Below are 19,327 nucleotides of genomic sequence, written 5' to 3' on the forward strand. Positions count from 1 at the left end.
ATATTCACCCAGGCAATCAGAAATCAGGAAGACAAACAAAGCAACTGTGGAAGTATAGGCAACTTCCCTACCACTAGTGGTGGTTTTATTTAACTTTAATTAGTTAATTAATTAATTAATTCTCATATTAACTGAACCAAAATAACTGTAAATCCTCCCCACCCTCAGAAATGATTGAAGAAACACAAAGTATATCATGAACTGTTACTGTTCTTGCAGTCTAAAGGCTCTGATACAAATCCTCCTTCCCATTTCTAAGTGGCAAATAGGTACCTTGTGTTGTTTCACTCTCTAACAATATGGTCTTTGCCTTGCTGGAACGAGAAGGCATGCAGAATTTAATTTTAACATCATCCAAGTCACCATTAAGTTCTATGGGACACTTCTATGCTCTTCAGGGCAGCAACAATGGGGTTGCAGGCACTGTCTTGGGAGTAGTGTCAGGCACCATCTCCACTAGTTGTAAAAGTGTAAGTTTAAGAACCCTTTCCTTCATGCAAAATACTGAACATCAGCTCCTTGGTACCAAGCCTGCTCACACGCATTCTGTGACCCATCTGATCAAGTTTGAATACCACCACATTAAGAATTCAATTATTCAATTTAAGATTAAGATCTGACCATTGCACAGCTGCTGCAGAAAGCTTTAAATGCTTCAGATAAAAAAAAAAATCCAGATACAAAAGAAATGCTCAGAAAGCAGGACAAAAAATAACTTTTGAGGTTGTTTTGGTTTTGGTTTTTTTTCCCCCTCTTTAAATTCAATTATACAAGTTCAGATCAATGCTTCTTTTTGAAGAAGGAGAGTCTTGCTGATCTTTAAATATCACTTCAGAGCCTCACAGTCCTCTTACAGAGCAACTTCAATGTTTAAGTCGTGCTGTCTGTTAATAGACTATAAAAAGACAATGCTGATTATATCTGTACTTTGGCTTCATATGAGCTATTAGATAGTCAGGAAAAAATTGACCACATATTAAATGTAGCATTCTCAAAACGCTATTTTAGCCCAGTGATTTGGAAATCCAGTGCTTAGGAATACTAAACATTGTTAATGTAACTGGATTCTTCCTATTATCACTTCTGTGTTCCAAGAGCATTTGCTTCGTATTGTAAGGGGAAGTTTCTCCATTCTATTGGCATTTTAATGAGAACTCTCAATAACCCTTACTAACACTTAGCACTTTGTTTTTAAAAAAAAAATCTGAAACACGTACAATAACTGACCTGGCTCTCACCTTTAGTCACACATTTTGTTTCTGGTGGAACACCGCCCATTCATTAGTGACCCCAGGACACAGGATGAGCAGACACCATCAGTTCAGCACCACCAACAGCAGCAGGTTCAGAAAAAAACCCCAAATAACCGTGTCCGTCGTCCCCCCCCCAAACACCACCCCCCCAACTATCTTATCTTCCTACCACCCCCCTTACTGTCCTCTACCCACACACCCAACCCCTTCCTTCCCATTCTTTGTTGCCTCTTTCTCCTGTCCAGCACTCTTAAACAAAACTGAAGGCATTGACTGAAGACATGTTTAATTGCTCTATTGCTCAGATTTAGTCTTCCCCAAGCAAATCACTTGGTGCCTACCAGAACTGATGAAACCTTGCTCTGGCGAGAAACACAAGGTAATATCCCTAACCATCACTGCTACTGAATTAGACAGAAAGTTGTGACAGACTGACCTGTACATCTAGCTTAACAATCATAAACTAAACAGACTAATGATTTGATAATTATACAGTTACACTCTTACAAATACATCTTACACATTTGTTTCTCCAGGTAGCAGCTGAGAAACAAGATGCTAAAGATGACTGGAGGCAGCAGCGAAGTTGTGCCTTAACATGTTTGTTCATAAATCCACTAAAAGAATCCATCATTCTCATTTCTCCCTCTTTACTTCAAACCCCACTACACAGAAGTTACCCTGCACCCCCAGGAGACACTCAGGGTAAAAAGATGCTTTTTGGAACACTTCAAAGAATCGTCCTTTAAATATAAACAATCTCCACACTGTCTGGAGGATAAATGATGCCATTCTACTGCAAGATGTCAGCAAAGCAGTAAAGAAACATCATCCTAAAAATACACAGGAGGTAGAGATTTTTATATTTAGCCCTTTTGTATATAATTGGTCTTCGATAACTCATGCAGCAACTTTTTACTTTTTTTTTTTTTTTTTTTTTGTTAATAACATCAGTGTTCATTAAGTGCTCTAAAATCTATTACATTTGTCCTGAAGTGTGCTGGGCATGGCAGGTTACACTGTTTATTTCAGTGCAGATTAAAGCATCTTCAGCAAAGTGCAAGTTTACAAGATACAGCTATTTGTGGAGGAAGGGAGACACTATTGTGCATATGCAGTGAGGAAAAAATGTGTTTAGCAAAAACCCCAACTATTTGTCATGGTGGACTTTAACTCGTATCTCAGCTATCCAACCATAGCACCTAAAACCCTTTCAACAAAAGGAAGAAGTATTGAAAAATAATCCATTATTATTACCTTGAATTTTACTCTCAAGAGTAACAAGCCACAGAGATCCAAACACAGACAAAAAGACCAGTACAAAAGTGTTTCCTGCTTATTGTTATAGGATCTGACTGGGCTTAAAAAAAAAAAATAAATTTAGTAGCGCAGTTTTGAATATTACGTGTACAACTGCCTCCAAAATCTTCAGGCAGTTTTGCAGGAGCTAGCTACCTGTAATTGAACAGCTTTACGCATTTGAGAAACAATCAACCTCTACAGTTAAAAGTTTTACATTTATAAAATATATTCTATACATCTTTAAAACAAGAGAATAAATATAGGATGTATTGCTACATTTCCATTTAGATAACCATTACTGGAACTCAGTAATAATCCCCAATGGCACACTGAAGACAGTAATACACAATTATGCTTTCTGAGCAACTTAATAGATGTTCTTTAAAGAAATATTAAGGGAGTAAAAGGTTCCTAATGCAAAGTGCTCAAAACATTTTGGAAGCTATGTGTGTTTTTGTGCTAAAAGCCAAGTAAAAAAAATCTAGGATGAGAGGAATTAAATGGAACATGAGCAGGGCTAAAAGCAAAAGAGGGTGTACAGAGTTTTAGAAAGTCCATACAGAATGTGGATTAACAAACATTTTTACAAAGCAATTATCACTTAGCATCAAAGCATAGTTCTGAAGTCTGTTAACAGCCATTACAAGTTTGTTCTTATCCTCCCACCTAAGTAGAGCCGTAGGCATCAGAGTTTCTTGTTTCAGTACCATAAGGCTTTGATGCTTCCAGTTTTGTTTTTATGACATTAGGTATCAGACAACAGAAGTAAGTTCGAAGCAGTGCAGCTGATACACTGGGATGGTGGCAACATTTATGATGGTTCTTACTTCCTAGAGATCACTCTATATCCTAGATTAACCCATGAGAAAATGCAATCTCCTGTGCAGATCCTATACAATGCTCCTACAATGCCCAAGGGCTGTTTTCCAAGTGTTTGGATATCAAGCCCAGCCTTTTTCAAACACTGACAGAAAAACAACAGCTGTTGTGACAATAAGTGTTTTATGGTACTTGCTTCTTACAGTACATATGATTTAGAAAGCACTACAACAAGCTTCAATAGGAATGGGCTTCTGGGCCTCAAAAAGCAGAAGTAGCTTCTCCCAGTTCAGTAGGGAATTATCTATTTTCCCTATATGAATAAGGAGAGAGTATTTGTATTTAAACATTGTTACCAATCAGGCATCCATATTCAACAACAGTGCCAGGTCACAAGCAAGACCTCTGCAAAGCTGGAAATCTGTTAGAATCACAGCTTTATGAAGACTGTTGTACAATTAACACAAAGCAAAGTGTTTTATATAAAGCTGCAAAACAAGGAAAAGGTTTTCACACAACAGAAGCATAAAGTCTGACAGTACAACTTAACAGGCAACTGAGCCAATCTAATTGTGGCATTAGAAGAACATGCTTGTTTGCTTTGAACCTCATCAGACCCATGGTTTATTTAACGCATTAAAAGAACAGAACACTGCCCATTTTTTTCTAAGTGAGTTTTTTTTGTTATGCTGGTGAATTAATGCAGCTCAGAGACAAGCGCTGGGGCTTGCAAGTTAAATGATGAAAGAAGGTGGAGAGGAGGAATTCAGCTCACCTGTATTTCAAGAAACTGCAATGTGAGTGATTGAGCCAACCTAGTGGCTCATTCTTGTTTGTTCCTCCCTGCCTCTGTCCCAAAACTCACCTGGATACCCCATACACTTTTTCCAGTTTCATTAGCTCTATCAGCTGATTTGGTCACCTGAATCTCAGGGAGATTTATCAGACACCAGGAGCTGTGTTCCTTGAAGAAGGAATGAATGAGCTATGCCCACTCTTACAGCACGTATCCTGCAAGACACATAGTGGAGTTCCCAAGAGCTGGAGTATGCTCTTTCCCATGAACTGCACCAATCAATTTGGAGACCATCAATAGCAGACAGCAAAACTGCACACAAAGAAAACATCCCTTCAACAAGCACCGTACAGTGGAGAGAGTTTCATATTCACAATGCAACAATTCCATGAGACTAAATTTTCAACCACTACCTTAATCCAGAATTTCAGACAGTCTTTTCAACTCTTCAGACCTACGTCATAGAGCACTCTGATTTTAAATACAGTTTCTGTATCACGTCAATTCAATATTCTGCTGAAAGCTAGTATAGTGAAGACCAGCTAGATCCAACATGCTCACTGCAGATCATGTTACTATATTCTTCATTAGACAAAGGCTCATGTATATCTGCTATTGTTACAGGACAACTGAGAGGTAGCAATGCCATGAAGGAATGGTTAGAATGAGAGGGAAGTTAAATGAAAAGTGAGGACTTGGATACCAAAGCAAGGTCTAAGTGCAGACTGTACTTGGATCTATAAGATCACATCCCTCTTTAGGTGTTCCCAGATGAGGGCCCAGATTTGGGAGAGCCATACTTCACTAGCCAAGTGTCATGGTTTAACCCCAGCCAGCAACTAAGCACCACGCAGCCGCTCACTCACTTCCCCCCCACCCAGCAGGATGGAGGAGAAAATCAGGAAAAGAAGTAAAACTCATGGGTTGAGATAAGAACAGCTTAACAGAACAGAAAAGAAGAAACTAATAACGATAATACTAATAAAATGACAACAGTAATAATAAAAGGCTTGGAATATACAAATGATGCACAGTGCAATTGCTCACCACCTGCCGATCGACACCCAGTTAGTCCCCAAGCAGTGATCCCCCTGCCCCCAGTTCATGTATTAGATGTTACATCACATGGTATGGAATACCCCGTTGGCCACTTTGGGTCAGCTGCCCCGGCTGTGTGCCCTCCCAACTTCTTGTGCCCCTCCAGCTTTCTTGCTGGCTAGGCATCAGAAGCTGAAAAATCCTTGACTTTAGACTAAACATTACTTAGCAGCAACTGAAAACATCAGTGTGTTATCAACATTCTTCTCATATCTAACTCAAAAACATAGCACTATACCAGCTACTAGGAAGACAATTAACTCTATCCCAGCTGAAACCAGGACACCAAGCTGTTCCTTCTCCCTATATAAATCAGAGTTTAGAAGCAAATGTGGACACTACCTCCCCCTGCCCAGGGGGAAAAAAAAAATATCCTATTATCCTATCTCAAGGAGGGAGATAAAGATATATTCCAAATAAGCCCAAAAGCACTAAGACAAGAGTAATTCACTGATAATGAGTACAGCTGGTGCACAGCAAACGCACACAACAGCTCATTATGAGAGCTGCCAGCTTTGTTCCCCAGAATAACCCCATCCATCAGTCACTGGTGTAACATGGTAGTACAAGTGCATCAAAGCACTCCTCTCTGCCTCAAGATGAGGATGATGTACTACCTAAAACCATACCGACAAATGCAAGTACAAGAAATGTAAAAGTATTGCAAAACAGCGTACAGCAAATTCACTTTTTTGCGGCAGCAGAAGGACTGTTTCAGCACTCTGGCCAGCCTGTTCAAAGCTTGCTCAAGCATGTTAGCACTGTTCCACTGCACAGACATATTAAATGACTTGCTTACACAAGGGAAGTATGCTGCGATGCATGGAGCTGAAGCCAAGATCTCCCAAGTATCCACTTAGACTATCTCACCTGCTGTCCTTTCACACTGTGATGTGCTCACCATTTCTCAGCTGATGGTTCAAACTGACTCCATGCTAGTTCTTGACCCATTCTTATATCTTATTAATTTGTGGGGCCTACGCTGGCACTACCAGTCCACTTGAAGCATTAACAGAGATGCCAAAATGCACAGGGCATGTGTGGAATAAGGAAGGGATGATGCAGGAAAAGATGATGGAGGAAAAGAAAAAAGGGGATGATGCAGTAATAAAAAAGAACTTAAGTGGCAGCCAGAGCATTCTGTAACTGAAGATCACTGGCAAGGAATCAGTAAGGAGACAAGTATGGGAAAAGTGAAAAATTAGACTGTCGCGTTAAGATGTTACATCAGTAATACCCAAGAAGACATACATTACCTAACAAACCATTAAGAACTTTAAATGACACTTCAACATTTTCAGAACACAAAACACCTGAACTTAAAATACAAAAGCTATGTACCATGCAATGCAATACCTAAAAATCCACTCCCTCCCGTATCAGGATTACAAGCCTAGTTTGTCGCACCCTTAAAAATGTATCCCACAAAACTTATTAGTACTCTAAGTAATGAGAATGCAAGACTCAAGACAGGCTATGGGGTCAGGTTCAGCACAAATCCCGTTTCTTTCCTGCTAACTGCTTTCTCAGAGTGACTTTGTCAGTCTGGATGAACCCAAAGCCAAGAGCCATCCCTGCTGTGAAGATCCCAGCCCCAACCCCAACTGTTGGCCTGCACACCCTTCCCAAAGGGCTGCCTGGAGAAGGCTGCTGGCCCAACAGGGACCCAACTATGGGGAATACGCTGTTAACTACAAAAAGAAGAAAAATAAACCACCGCAAACCCAAAACAAACCCAAACATACATAAATACTGCTAAATCACGAAGGACACACAACATAGACGTGGGGAGGTGGCCTGGGGTACGAATGATGCCGTCTTCTTTCCTCCAGAAAAAGCGGGCCGCAACTTGTTCATTAACACTCTACAGCCCCCCCCCCCCCCCGCCAGGGAGGGCTGCGGCACCCTCCTCCTGCTGCCGGGCAGCCCAGGTTCTGCTCTGGGCCGCTACTAGCCACGAAAGGCGACTCTCAGACCAAGAAACACCGTCCGACCAGGCGAGGCCACCAGCATCACAGACCCCGCCAGGGCCCTCGGACCAGCTTTGCCCGTCACCGCTCTCTGCCCGGCCGCTGCCCCCCATCCCAGCAGGGCTCCCCGCCAGGGCGCGGGGCCCAAGGAGCTCCCAGGGCCGGTGCAGCCCCTCACCTGCGGCAGAAAACACAAGAGCAGCCAGACGCGGAGCCAGGCCCGCCGCGCCGCCATCCCGGTCCAGCTGCGCCGCCGCCCGCTTTGTTTCCGAGGGGGGCCGGGTCGGACCCCTTCCGCACCGGGTAACCTAGCAACTCCGCCCCGGAAGTCCCGCCCCGCGCCCGTGAGCTGCTAATGGGCTTCGCCGAGGTCCAACGTCACTTCTGGCAGCGGCGAATGAAATGGCGAGCGTCGGCGGAGGTGGCGGCGGCGCGGGCAAGATGGCGGTGAGAAGCGGGGTTTCTGCGGGTGCGCGGCCTCATGTGAGGAGACGAGCGGGGCCCGGAGCGTCTCTCGCTGATCGTTGGCGGCCCAGGGGTGGGCCCGGCCCGGCCCCTGGGGGCCGGTTTATGGCCGCGTGTGCCGCGGCGGTGCCGTAGAGGCCCGCCCGTCCTGTGCCGCCGGCCCGCTGCCGTGCCGGTCGGCTCTGTCCTCTTGCTCTTCCTTCGCGTGGAGCTCTGTCTTGGGGCGGTTTCCGTAGCCGTGTTACAAGCAGCGCAATAAAAAGAAATGTTATGTAGGATATATGTAACCGGGGGGAAGGGTGGGGCAGGGGAGGGTTCTTTCTAATTCAAATTGTCTTTGCTCCTCGCCTTTAGGACAAGGAGAAGAAGAAGAAGGAGAGTATTTTGGACCTCTCCAAGTACATCGACAAAACAATCCGAGTGAAATTCCAAGGTGGGAGAGAAGGTAAGCCAGCGCTCGGACCCGGACCCGGGATGAGGCATGCGCCTCTGCATGAAGCTTCCTTTGCGTTTTGGTGTTTTGACTCGGTCTTTGCTTGTCGGCTTTTGTCTCCTGTGTTGCTTGCTTTCTAGGAAAGACGATGAGTAGCAGGTGCTTTTATTTGTTCCTGTTTGCAGTTACTAGTGTGACGCTTATTTCCTTTAATTTTTCCATTAATCCCCTGGCTGCAGTTTTATCTTTGTTTCATCCGTACACCTTTTTTTCATCTTCTTTTATTAGTTGTCTTCTACTGTCTTGTTTCTTCTGGCTGGTTTTTTCACATTGTAAGGGTGCACTTAAAGCAGCAAAGAAGCATTTATGGGTGTTACTGTTGTCCAAAAAGCAGATTTATCACCTGGTGTGTGACGAGCCAATAATCATACGCTCAGGAGAGGCATTATTTATTTAATATTTGTGCAAAGATGGGTGCTATGTGGTAATTCCACAAAGCTAGCATACCCTGCAGTTAAGCAAGCAATTTATACAGTTTTAGATTCACCCACTTAGTTTCCAAAATCCTTCCCCAAAAGCATTATTGGTAGTTGCTTATCTGCCACCATTTCTATTCGGCTAAGGTTTTTCTCTGCTTCAAGTTAAAAGTACAGTGTTCTTTTATCCTACAGCACATGCTCAAGGAGGTGGGGTGGGGGTAAGTTTTAGGTCTTGAATTGAGTCGGTGGTCTTGATCTTCCACCTGCTGCCTTTACTTTTCCCCTAGTTCATGCTGCTTTGGCAATCATCTGGCCTTCGGTGCCTTCTGGAGCAGGATGTTTCCTTTTCAGCAGCCTTTAGTTCCTTCTTCAAGGGTATACTTGCTGGCAAAGCCTGCATCGTTTATACAAAGTAACCAGGCCTACATAGTGAAACTACTGAGTAATGGTCCTCCTTAAAGGACAATGCATCGTGTTTAACCCTAAATTGAGCTGTATCACCATAGTTAGGCCATAACATTTGACTACATTACGATTAATACACCTGTCATCCCTTTCATCTCTTAACATACTAAATGTGCCTGGAGTTCACTGATTGTTTCAATATATTTCACCATGTCTTTTCATCACTTTCGAGGGTTTTACATTGTTGTTCCCTGCTCCCCCTTACTTGCTCCCTCACCGTATCTACAGCTATCCATCCCAATGCAGCTGATAGTGCCACCTGCAGACTACTTGTTTGTCTGAAAGTTAACAGCATGCTGCGTGGGAGATCCTCAGCAGAAGCTTTTGCAAAGCAAACTTGGTTTGCTTTTAAAAATGTCTTTTAAAACTCCACTGGGACCTGCTGCTTGAGAGGTTTTGGAAGTTACTTGGATGCCTTACTGATAAGTGTGGGTTTTGGGGGGGGTTGGGGTTTTTTTTGTAGTTTTTCGGCAGTTGACAATTCCATTGAATCTATTGGTTTAGATTTTCTTCTCAAAAAATTCATGCCAAGTTCCTTTATGATCTTCATAGAACACCTGGGATTGTAAGAGTCTCTTCTTTGATTTGGGCTGTTAGCAATGATAGTAATGGTGGTAATCAACAAGTATTTGTCAGCTTGGGAGATCATTCTGTGTAGTCTTGCGATTTATTTAGTGACCAGTCTTGTGGAATCGTACTCTTTTGGGACAAAGTGCTTGTCTGTCTGCAGTGCATTCCTATGAAGGCAGTGCTTATGCTAAAGGGATTATATTCTAGGAGGGCACCCAGAAGATGGGTTTTCTGAGGAAAACAGGAAAACACTTCAAAATTTTATCTTGCCTCATTTTTTGCCATATCCCTTCGCTAAGGGTATTTATTTTGTTTTGGGGTTGTTTTTTTTGTTTGGGGGTTGTTTTTTTTGTCATGTGACTTGTATTTATTTGTTATGCTGAAGTCTTCTTAAAATGCCTCTGAAATTGCCTGAAAACAAAAATGTTAGTGTCTTGAAGAGCATTTTGAAGAATTGGTTGAAAAACTTGTAAGTTTCAATTGGTACAAAGCAAATGGGGTTCTTGTGCATTTGCACTTTGATAAAGAAGGCACTGTTTAATCTCTCTGGTCTCATTTGCTTGATAGCCTTGCTTGAAGGAGGGAACAGAGCTGGAGAACTGAATCTGACCTTCATGAAGTCATGTGTTGCTGTATACCTGGTTTTGGTCTCTAATCATTGTTTTGTGTGTGGTCTTCAATAGCAAGTGGTGTCTTGAAAGGATTTGACCCTCTTCTGAACCTTGTGCTAGACGGTACCATTGAATATATGCGAGGTAAGTAATACGCTATCTGTGTAAAGCCTTTTTTCTGCTCGCGCCTCCCCCCCCACCCCCGCATAATTTTCTTAACAGAAATCTTACAGCTCTGTGAGTGAATAACCATAAACTGTGGGTTGACATCAAACTGAGACACATTCATGATAAGTTTTAAAGAAAGGGATAACAGAAGTTAGATTAAGCATATTCGCTGTATTAGAACATTCTTGGTAGTCCTTGCTTGAGCTCCTCTATAACTCATTTGCTGTTTTTGTCCTCTAAAGCTTGAATGAAGTAGTGTGTCTCTCTTCAGATAAGGCAATTGCCTTTGCCTTTATTTATACTGCTGGAGGATTGCTGTTTTGCTCAAAGGAGGAAAAGCATCTCAGCAAGAACTAGTATCTTACTGTCTTAAACTCTACTGTAAATGCACTCTTTGCATTTCTGTGGAACTAAAGCCTTCTATAGCTTCTTAGATCTAATAGAGCTGTAGGGCTTTTTTTTCTTATTATTTGTTTCTTTTTCCCATCCAAGGATAAATATTCCCATTTCCCTTTCTCCTCTCTGAAACAAAACTTATCATATGATAGGTCAGTGTTTTTGAAGAGTATTCTCTTGCCTGCTTACAAGGAAGCACCTGAAGCTTTAATTTTGTTCTCAGAAGGTAGTTTTAAAAGATGAGTGTAGTGCACTTTTGTCAAATATATTGACTTCTCGAGGAGGGTAGAATTGGCTATTGTTAAGTGTTTGTCTGTCCCCATCCACAGCCTTGTTTGGCTTGGTCTGGGAATGGACCAGTGCATTCTGAAGTCGGGGTCTTTTTCTGATTTGCATTGATCCCAAAATGTTTGTCTATAATGGCATTTGAAATAGGGTCAGGAGCTTTTTTAATCACTTGTATGTTTGCTTTTGGTTAGATGAATGAAAGGACCTTTGAATTCTTTAAAAGATATGTGTTCTGCTTTGCATACAAAGCGAAGTTCTTTATTGCTCACTGTAGCATGTGCTACTTTTGAAAATTAGTAAATCAGTAATGTCTTGGAAGACATCAGGTATTACTGCTGCATCACTTTTATAGTCCATGTGTTCAATAAAACAGTGCAGAGATGCCTGGAAAAAACCTGTATGTCTGTGCCTTTTGAAGTTGATGGAATTTGGCTTCTATTCCTTATGTTGCCATTGTAACTGTGGGTCTCTTTTTCAGATCCAGATGATCAATACAAATTAACAGAAGACACACGTCAGCTGGGACTTGTGGTCTGCAGAGGGACTTCTGTCGTTCTTATTTGTCCTCAGGATGGAATGGAAGCTATTCCAAACCCTTTCATTCAGCAGCAAGATGGCTAATGCTTTCTTTGGATTGTCTCTGAAGACTTCAAGGGTGCAAATCATTGGAGAAAACTATCAGTGTGTGAGAAGCTTCCTGTTTTGGGGGAGGAGTTTGAATGTGTATATGTTAGTGTGAAAGAATGGTCAACTTTTATTTTTGTGGCTTTTCATAAATGATGAGAGGATGGGGCACGGTGTGTAAGAAGTAAGTTCTGATACTTTTTTTTTTTTTTTTCCCCTCCTGCAAATAAGTGTGTAACTACATTGTTTAGAGCTGACAGGAGAGAATATATTGTCATGGTATTGTCTGAGACCCTCTTGATCTTGTGAGTTTTCAAACCACCACATAAAATTAGTAAAGAATGCCCTGAATATTGGTTATATTATTTACATTTTTAAATACATTAAAAATGTACTTAATCTAAATTAATCTAAAGCCTAAATACATTAGAACCTGTTTTTCTTCCTCTTAGATGTCAGTACTCAGCTGGGAAGCATTGTGTTGTAGTCTTCCCCGCTGTTGAGTTCAGTCTCTTTTGCCTGCTTGCTCCAGCGCATGCAGGAAAATTACTTTCCTTGTATAGTACCTTGTCATCACCTTTACAAGCTGTGTTGCTAAGATCTTTTCTAGCACTTGTTCCAGATCTTGTGGGCTGTGATCTGTGTATCAGAAGGTTCACATATTTCTACTGAAGGACTGGACTAACTTCTAGGATGATTCTTGGCTCAGTGACATGAACCTTACAGAAGTATCTATTTGATACTTGGGATTTTAGGGGAAGAATATTTAAGATCCTAATGTTCAATTGTAGGCAGTATCTGGAAATACTGCATATTTTTATATTGTAGCTATCTACTTGTGGTTCTGCTTGTTATAACTTGATTTGTAAGTAAACATTTTTATTTCTTTTATACTGCAGAAACAGCAAGATTTGAGGAGTTTTGAGTGAATAAATACAAATTAATCTGTTCCTGAATGTCTGGTTTTTTAGTCTGGAAAAAGTGCTCTACAGCTGACATTGCAGTTTTCCACAGCTGTAAATCTAAATGAAATTTGTTCAGGAGGTATGTAAACACAGCAAAATCAGGAGGGACCAGATCAGAAGCTGTGCTCTGCTCTGAGACAGGAAATCAATGAGAAATGATTAAGAGCATCTGGTCCCTTAGAAAAGGGACTTGTGCATTTCTGTTAGGCATTTTAAAGACTGTCTAGTAGAGGTTATGTGCCTGTAAGCTGTATGTAACCTGCTTCTGCCACCTGCTTTTCCTGAGGACCCTTTATGAGGAGGATGTGGCAGAGTAAATTGTTTTGGTGGCAGCAGCAGTCTTATTCCTAGAGGTCGTCAAGAAAACATGCCAAGGACAGGTTGTGTTGGCTGTTCATTTTGGCAACAGCACCGTACTCCCATTCATAACCTTTCCTGCATCAGCTCTGAAATGGATGGGAACTTGAAGAAAACAAATTCCAGTTCACTGTGTCGGACTTCTCCAGGAGGCTATGAAACTGGGGACTAGTTGTCTTGTGTGGCATATTGCCTGTGTAAACTTCAGTGCTTCTGGATTTTAATGTCCTAGGAGCTCACTCTTTGAGTGCTTCACAGAGCTGTGTGTAGAGTCATTCTCCTTCCAACATAATTTTTTTCTAACACCACAAAGCTTGTTCTTCATGCAATTGCACAATTCAAAAGAGTCTCTTTATTTAGAGTGTTTGGAGCAGAATTTGCTCACCATCAGCCCGAGTAGAGTCTTGAACCATCCCTTAGGTGGGAGAGAGATTGCTGGTTGTTGATACCAATAACATGCTGCACCATCTCTGCACTCTCTTGTTTTCTGAGTGTAGTGTCAGAAACAGACCTGTTGAAGCTCTCTTCAGTAGATTGCAGGCTCTAGATGCAGACAGTACAGAGATCTGCCTAAAGTCATGTGTCAAGTGCCTAAACTCTGTCAATGGGCATGTTTCCAGCATTTCCTGCTCAGTTAATAGGTTGCTCAGTCTTCATTGCAAGATACGTGGCTGTCCTTTTCTGCAGTGCAGACTTCTGGGTTATATTTGGGAGTCAAGTACCTGAAAATAAGAATATAAAAATGATAGGGGACAAACTTTTTAGCAGGGCCTGTTGTGGTAGGACAACGGGTAATGTTTTTAAACTAAAAGAGGGTAGATTCAGGCTAGATGTAAGGAAGAAATTTTTTTACAATGAGGGTGGTTGCCCAGAGAGGTGATACATGCCCCATCCCTGGAAATGTTCAAGGTCAGGTTGGATGTGGCTCTGGGCAACCTGATCTAGTTGAAGGTGTCCCTGTTCATTGCAGGGGGCTTGGACTAGACCTATAAAGGTCCCTTCCAACCCAAACTATTCTGTGATTCTATAGCTGAATTTTAAATGTGTATATGCTTTTCTATTGGATTAATTCTTAAATGTGACTGTTTATAAAGCCATTTGTAACAGCAGTTTTGCAGAAGCCTCTTCCAGAAATGCAGGGGAGAACCTCCAGGGAAAAAAGGTGCTCAGATAGCACTATTCTGCTTGCTGAACTCCACCAAGAAATGGGACTGAGTCTTGCTGGGATGGGCTCTTTGGGATAAGGGGCCCTAGTTCAAGGTCAATATGCAAATCTCTCCACCTAATAGCTTGGTCTAAACACTTTGGAGGAATTCACTGTGTGGAATCAGTGAGCTGTTGCTTGTACTATGACTATATCTGTTCAGTGCATTGAGATTGAGGATGACCAAATATGTGACAGCCATCTGGGTCTGAATGGGGGCTCATTCCTTCCCCCATCTCTTACTAAAGTGTAAAGTTAAATATATACTAAATACTGCAAACAATCTGGAATTTGATACTAAACTTGAACTGATGAAGGATATGGCTTTGGGGAAATCAGTGTTTTTTCCCAGAAGTCTCAAGCTTTCCTCTGTTTTTGATTTGCAAAAGTGAAAAGTATTGTAATGGATACTTTTTTCCAAATGGGTTCAATGTTATTCTACAACTTCTTGATATTTAGTCAGTGCTTAGGAAGGCTTTGGTTGTTTCTCCTCTTTCCTCCTCATACTCCAGGCTCTTTGCTTGGCTAACAGCTCCGCTAATTCGCTATCATCTTACCTGGCTAAGGTAGATGCCAATTAAATCTGCGTGTTTTGGTTATACAGCTTTCCTGCTATTGCTGCTGTGAAAGCAGCAGGAAAGACTGAAGAGCAAAGTGGGAGGGTAGAAAACATACTCTATTTTTAGGACAAGATTGGCTTAGCTTGTATTTATACTAGCTAGGGGGATAATGTTTCCAGAGACCTCACATGAGTAAAGGCTGCATAAGGATTGAGTTAATTTTAACTGCCTGGCAGTCAACAAGCATGGAGCCTGCACAAGAACCAGAGGAGCTGGGACCTCAGACAGAAATGATTGCAGACACAATTCTTGAGGTTGGAGAGAGACTCTTTCAGGTCAGCCGTAGGGTGCTTTCAGTACACAGTCGTTATTTTGAAGCCATGTTTTTTGGGGGAGCAAGAGAGAGCTGTGAACACCACATAGTGATCAGAGGGATTGATGCAGTGCCTTTTCAGGCACTACTTGAGTTCACTCACACAGCCCAAGTGCTTATAGGTCAAGAAAATGTGACCAGCTTACTGGAAACAGCTGATTTTTTTCAGTTTGACAGGGTGAAACTGTTGTGTGAGAAATTTCTGGAGAGAGAGCTGCATGTTTCCAACTGCCTGGGCCTGATGACCTACTCGCAGCAATTTGCCTTTATGGAGTTGTATGCGTCTGCTATGAACGTGGCTCTCACTCACTGGGGGGATGTGATGTGCCAGGAAGAATTTAAGGCACTACCCAAAGAAATGCTGATGCAGCTCCTAAAAAGCGATGACCTCTTCGTTTCGCGAGAAGATGTGGTTTTTGACAGTGTTATGAGGTGGATAATGGAGGACCCAGCAACGAGAGAAGAAGACTTTCTGGATTTGGTGGGCGAAGTCAGGGTCACTTTCCTGAGTTTGTCCTTCCTTGATACCTTGGTGAAACGCAGCAAGTACCCTGGAGAGATGGATACCTTTTCCAGAATAATAAAGAAGTTAGACAGCTGTCCTCCACCCAGCTGGCAAAATACAGAACTGTGTCCTTATGCTGGTCGGAGCTATGACACCTTATATGTCCTGGGAGGAAAGCATGACAAGGAACAGCAAGAATTATTTCTCTTTCAACCTAAAACGGGGACCTGGCAGGCTTGTTCTCCACTGCAGCGCAGGAACCTCACCCAATATGCAGTGGCAGCAGTAGGTAACTTACAGAGAAGTGGGACTGAGCAAATGCAAACAGAAGTTGAGGCTTAGAGACCCAAATGCAGGGAGTTCAGCTGCTTCTCCTGTAAAACTGCGTTGTTCAGTGTTGCCAAAACCTCATTCATATTTGTGCTCATATTCGTTCAAAGAGTGATTTTGTTTTCCTTAGTCCTGGGAGAATGTTAGACAAGGCTGAATATTTCTTTTCATATAGCAGAAACTATTGAACTCCTTACATTAGCTCTATGTGGAGCGAGTCTAATGACTTCACTGTAAGCAGTGTATTTTTTTGGCCTTCTCTTCCATGGTGGTTTTGACAGATGGTGACTTCTGATTTATAGTTCCCATTAAGTTAAACTTACCCATGGATGTTGTGAAATCTTCATGCTTGGAGACTTTCAAGACGGCTCAGTACCATGGCTTCCCTTATTTAGTGTTGGTGATAGTCCCATTTCAAGTGGGAGTTTGGATGCGAGATCCCCAGAGGTTCTCTCCAAACAGTGTTTCCATAATTCTGCTCAAGAGCGGGAGCAGACTTGGAAGGACTTACCACATCCTGTAGGCGCAGCATATCTGTGCAGATGAGGAATCAAATGCTGCAAACTGATACAAAGAGCAGTAATTTTCTCTGCTCATCTTGCACCTCATTGGTACAGCCCAGGAAGAAATGGGAACCCTAGTTCTCAGGAGCAATTTTCAGCCTTCATGTAACTGATCCTTTTCTCTGCTGTCTTTCCAGGGAGCTTCCTTTTTGTGACAGGAGGGTATTTTCGGGATGAGTTTGTGTGGTATAGTGTGGATTGGGTGCTTATCTACAATTGCTTGGACAATAGCTGGCTGGAAGGGCCTGCCATGAAGAAGTCCCGCAATAGCCATTGTGCAGTAGGAGCAGGGCTCTACCTGTATGTACTTGGAGGGAGCACAGATGAAGGGATAATCCCAGCAGTGGAGCGCATGGCTTTGACGGAGTCAGAGTGGGAAAGCATGAGTCCTATGGCTCAACCTGTGGAGAGAGGAGATGCGGTCAGTGTGGGAACCAGGATCTATGTGGTCTGTGGCCTGGATGAAAATGGACACGTATATGATGGAGTGCAAAGGCTGAACACAGAGACGGACAGCTGGGATGTCATCTCATTCTCCCCACTTCCAAGGTAAGAAATAATCTTCTGGGACCTAGAAGGAGAAGAAAGGTTCTAGCTTTGGTCTTGCCCCAAGAAGAGGTTGGACTGGAGAAATCCAGAAGTCCTGTCCACCAACATTTCTGTGATTCTCTGTTTAAATGGGACTCTTGATATGAGGACCAAGGTCACACTGAATATTTCAGGGGCCAGATCTTTCTATTGATTCTGATCAAGAGTTTCTTCCCTCCTAGGTATGACCTCTGCATCACATCACTGAATGGTGCTCTGTACACCATAGGAGGGGGAGCTTTTCGATTTGATGTGGAGACAGATGAATGGACCCAGGTGGATGAGGAATGCTTGACCCAGAAGTTCTTCATGGGATGCAGCACTGTGAATGGGCGAATTTATCTCCTTGGACAGAGGAAGGGGAACAGTGCCCTCCCCATTGTAGTCCTCTTTGATCCCTACATTGATATGTGCCAGGTCATAGATAACAAACTCCCTTGCCCCCTTCCTATTCATGGATGTGTGTCTGTGCGAAGATTTGATACGTGGGCATGAGCGATGCCAGATCCAGCATATCCAGAAAGTCATGTGCTTTACAGCTGATGGGAATTAGATTGTATCAAATCTGGTCTGTGAAATTTTTTAGTTTTGAAAATCTGTTCCTTCATAACTTTGTCTTTTTTTTCTACCTGGCAACTGAACTTGAAGCAAAAGCCAGTGAAACCTTTGTGTCTACACAAAGGTTGCAGGTCGTTATTGGAAATAGTGGTCAGCATTGTTATGGTACATAAACTCCTCGGGGTTGATGCTAAATAAAGGGCTGCCTTGACCTTTAACCTCTGTGTCTCTCTGTTCTTTGAACAGCTGGGAGAGACAGGAAAGTCATTGCATCAGTGTTAGAAAAATTGTAGGAGTAAAATAATAAATCAAATCTGTGACAAGGGAATCTTCAGCAGGATGTATGAGCTCTTAGTGCTGTAGGACAGAGCAAAAAAAAAAACCCAACAACCAACCACTGCGGTCAAGCCATACCCAGTATCAGTATCATTTTAGCCTGAAATAAGCAAGTTTCCCAGGTTATGTAATTATGCCTAAAATTACCTTTATTCCAGGCTGGAGAGCACCACAGAAGGAGAGAAGCTGTTCTGGATTTATGTATTCAGGAATATGATGATAACCATTTGCAAACTGGGGCACTTACTTAAGGAGTCTTGCTTCAGTTTCCCTAGTCCCCTTTGGGTTCATTGCTGTAAGGACCCAGAATAAAAATCCCCATCTCAAAGCACTGAAATGAGAGTGCAAGGAGCAGGGACCTGCACGTAGCCTTAATTAAAGACTGCATATGAGGAAGAGGGTTTGATGGGCAGGACTAGGGACTTGGTGCCGCAGGAGGGGATAGATCTCCAAGGGCGCTCAGGCGTCCCAAGGATGGAGCAGCTGAGAGAATGGCTGCCATGTGAGTCTGCTTGACTGGGCAAGAAGGGGAGAGTGCAACCAGCAGCGACCTGGGAGGTTGCACTACAAGCATTACTGTCACCTGTTGGTTCTTTGATGTGATGCAGCAACATGGAAAGGAAGATGTACTTAAGAGAGTTCCTGAGCTGAATGATTATCATCTCCAGAGAATGGGAGAGGCCTTAAAAACCCAAAGGTGTTGGTTAAAAGCAACCCTACCACTGAGAATTACGTCAGGGTGCCAGGAGCTACTCTAGGCCTGCAAACGTGGAGCCCTCTCAATCCAGGCTGGCTTGGCTCTAGTCCATCTGTCAGAGTCCAGCCAGGCTGCGGCATTGCCAGCTCCATGAGGTGAGAGCAGAATTGGTGCTTCCCCTGTGATGGAGCTGGCAGCAATAAAGAGCGGGGCCTGTTCTTTGAGTCCAATGGCCAGTTGTACTCTTGTGCCCTGGAGGCTATATAAATCTTTTAAAAGCTGAGATTAACCTGTATGATTTGGGGCTTTAAAAGCAAGCATCATCCTTGAGGGACAGGGTGAAATAATTCATGGGCAAACCCTTACACCAGGTATCCTAATGAAGGGTCTTGCACTCCCAGCAAAGTACAGCTAGTCAGGGCTAGGCAACAGGCATCCTTCTCAAGGCTGGCGTCCCACAGAGGTAGGTTGCTGGCTGCCTTTCAGCATTGCTTCCTGCAGATCTGAATGTCAAAGTCCTTCAAGGGAATGCTGGCTCAGTTCCTTCTGCCTTT

General features: G+C 42.8%; 3 protein-coding genes across 9 annotated transcripts in view; 2 read left to right on the forward strand and 1 right to left on the reverse strand.

The window, feature by feature from the left end:
• The window catches only part of SPPL2B (signal peptide peptidase like 2B), a 35,550-nt gene extending 27,977 nt beyond the window's left edge, over positions 1–7,573 (reverse strand). For 2 of the 3 annotated variants that reach the window (XR_005933646.1, XM_030031962.2), the window contains exon 1: positions 7,417–7,572. Coding sequence is in view for 2 of the 3 variants with exons in the window: in XM_030031962.2 (XP_029887822.1) it covers positions 7,417–7,473 (57 nt within the window). In the remaining variant the exon portion in view is untranslated. Of the gene's footprint in view, positions 1–7,416 lie in introns of all 3 variants that reach the window. The other variant, XM_030031963.2, reaches the window with a different exon arrangement.
• Positions 7,574–7,575: 2 nt separating this feature from the next.
• On the forward strand, positions 7,576–12,687 carry LSM7 (LSM7 homolog, U6 small nuclear RNA and mRNA degradation associated). Of its 3 annotated transcripts, none has more exons than XM_030031968.2 (4): positions 7,577–7,685; positions 8,058–8,148; positions 10,334–10,405; positions 11,592–12,687. In XM_030031968.2, exons 1-4 carry the CDS (start codon positions 7,641–7,643, stop codon positions 11,732–11,734), a joined length of 351 nt encoding a protein of 116 aa, XP_029887828.1. In that variant the 5' UTR covers positions 7,577–7,640; the 3' UTR covers positions 11,735–12,687. The 3 variants fall into 3 exon arrangements, with proteins under 3 accessions (XP_040983597.1, XP_029887828.1, XP_029887827.1); XM_030031967.2 differs by having other exon boundaries at positions 7,626–7,721; XM_041127663.1 differs by lacking the exon at positions 11,592–12,687 and having other exon boundaries at positions 7,576–7,721; positions 10,218–10,405.
• Positions 12,653–17,958, forward strand: LOC115348764 (kelch-like protein 23). 3 transcript variants are annotated; one of them, XM_030031966.1, is made up of 4 exons: positions 12,653–12,781; positions 15,366–15,990; positions 16,732–17,143; positions 17,365–17,958. In XM_030031966.1, the coding sequence occupies exons 1-4, from the start codon at positions 12,764–12,766 to the stop codon at positions 17,675–17,677; spliced, it is 1,368 nt and encodes a 455-aa protein (XP_029887826.1). In that variant the 5' UTR covers positions 12,653–12,763; the 3' UTR covers positions 17,678–17,958. The 3 variants fall into 3 exon arrangements, with proteins under 3 accessions (XP_029887826.1, XP_029887825.1, XP_029887824.1); XM_030031965.1 differs by lacking the exon at positions 12,653–12,781 and adding an exon at positions 14,021–15,158; XM_030031964.1 differs by lacking the exon at positions 12,653–12,781 and having other exon boundaries at positions 14,021–15,990.
• The last annotated feature ends 1,369 nt before the right edge of the window (positions 17,959–19,327 follow it).

Source organism: Aquila chrysaetos, chromosome 12 (genome assembly GCF_900496995.4).
Source record: "Aquila chrysaetos chrysaetos chromosome 12, bAquChr1.4, whole genome shotgun sequence".
Taxonomy (NCBI): Eukaryota; Metazoa; Chordata; class Aves; order Accipitriformes; family Accipitridae; genus Aquila; species Aquila chrysaetos.

Bases quoted from the DNA above. Each gene is read 5' to 3' on its own strand.
- LSM7 (XM_030031967.2), top strand. From the start codon at position 7,641: ATGGCGAGCGTCGGCGGAGGTGGCGGCGGCGCGGGCAAGATGGCGGTG. The intron at 8,149-10,333 runs GTAAGCCAGCGC...GGTCTTCAATAG, and splicing joins ATTCCAAGGTGGGAGAGAAG to CAAGTGGTGTCTTGAAAGGA. The intron at 10,406-11,591 runs GTAAGTAATACG...TCTCTTTTTCAG, and splicing joins TACCATTGAATATATGCGAG to ATCCAGATGATCAATACAAA.
- LOC115348764 (XM_030031964.1), top strand. From the start codon at position 15,012: ATGAGTAAAGGCTGCATAAGGATTGAGTTAATTTTAACTGCCTGGCAG. The intron at 15,991-16,731 runs GTAACTTACAGA...CTGTCTTTCCAG, and splicing joins ATATGCAGTGGCAGCAGTAG to GGAGCTTCCTTTTTGTGACA. The intron at 17,144-17,364 runs GTAAGAAATAAT...CTTCCCTCCTAG, and splicing joins TCATTCTCCCCACTTCCAAG to GTATGACCTCTGCATCACAT.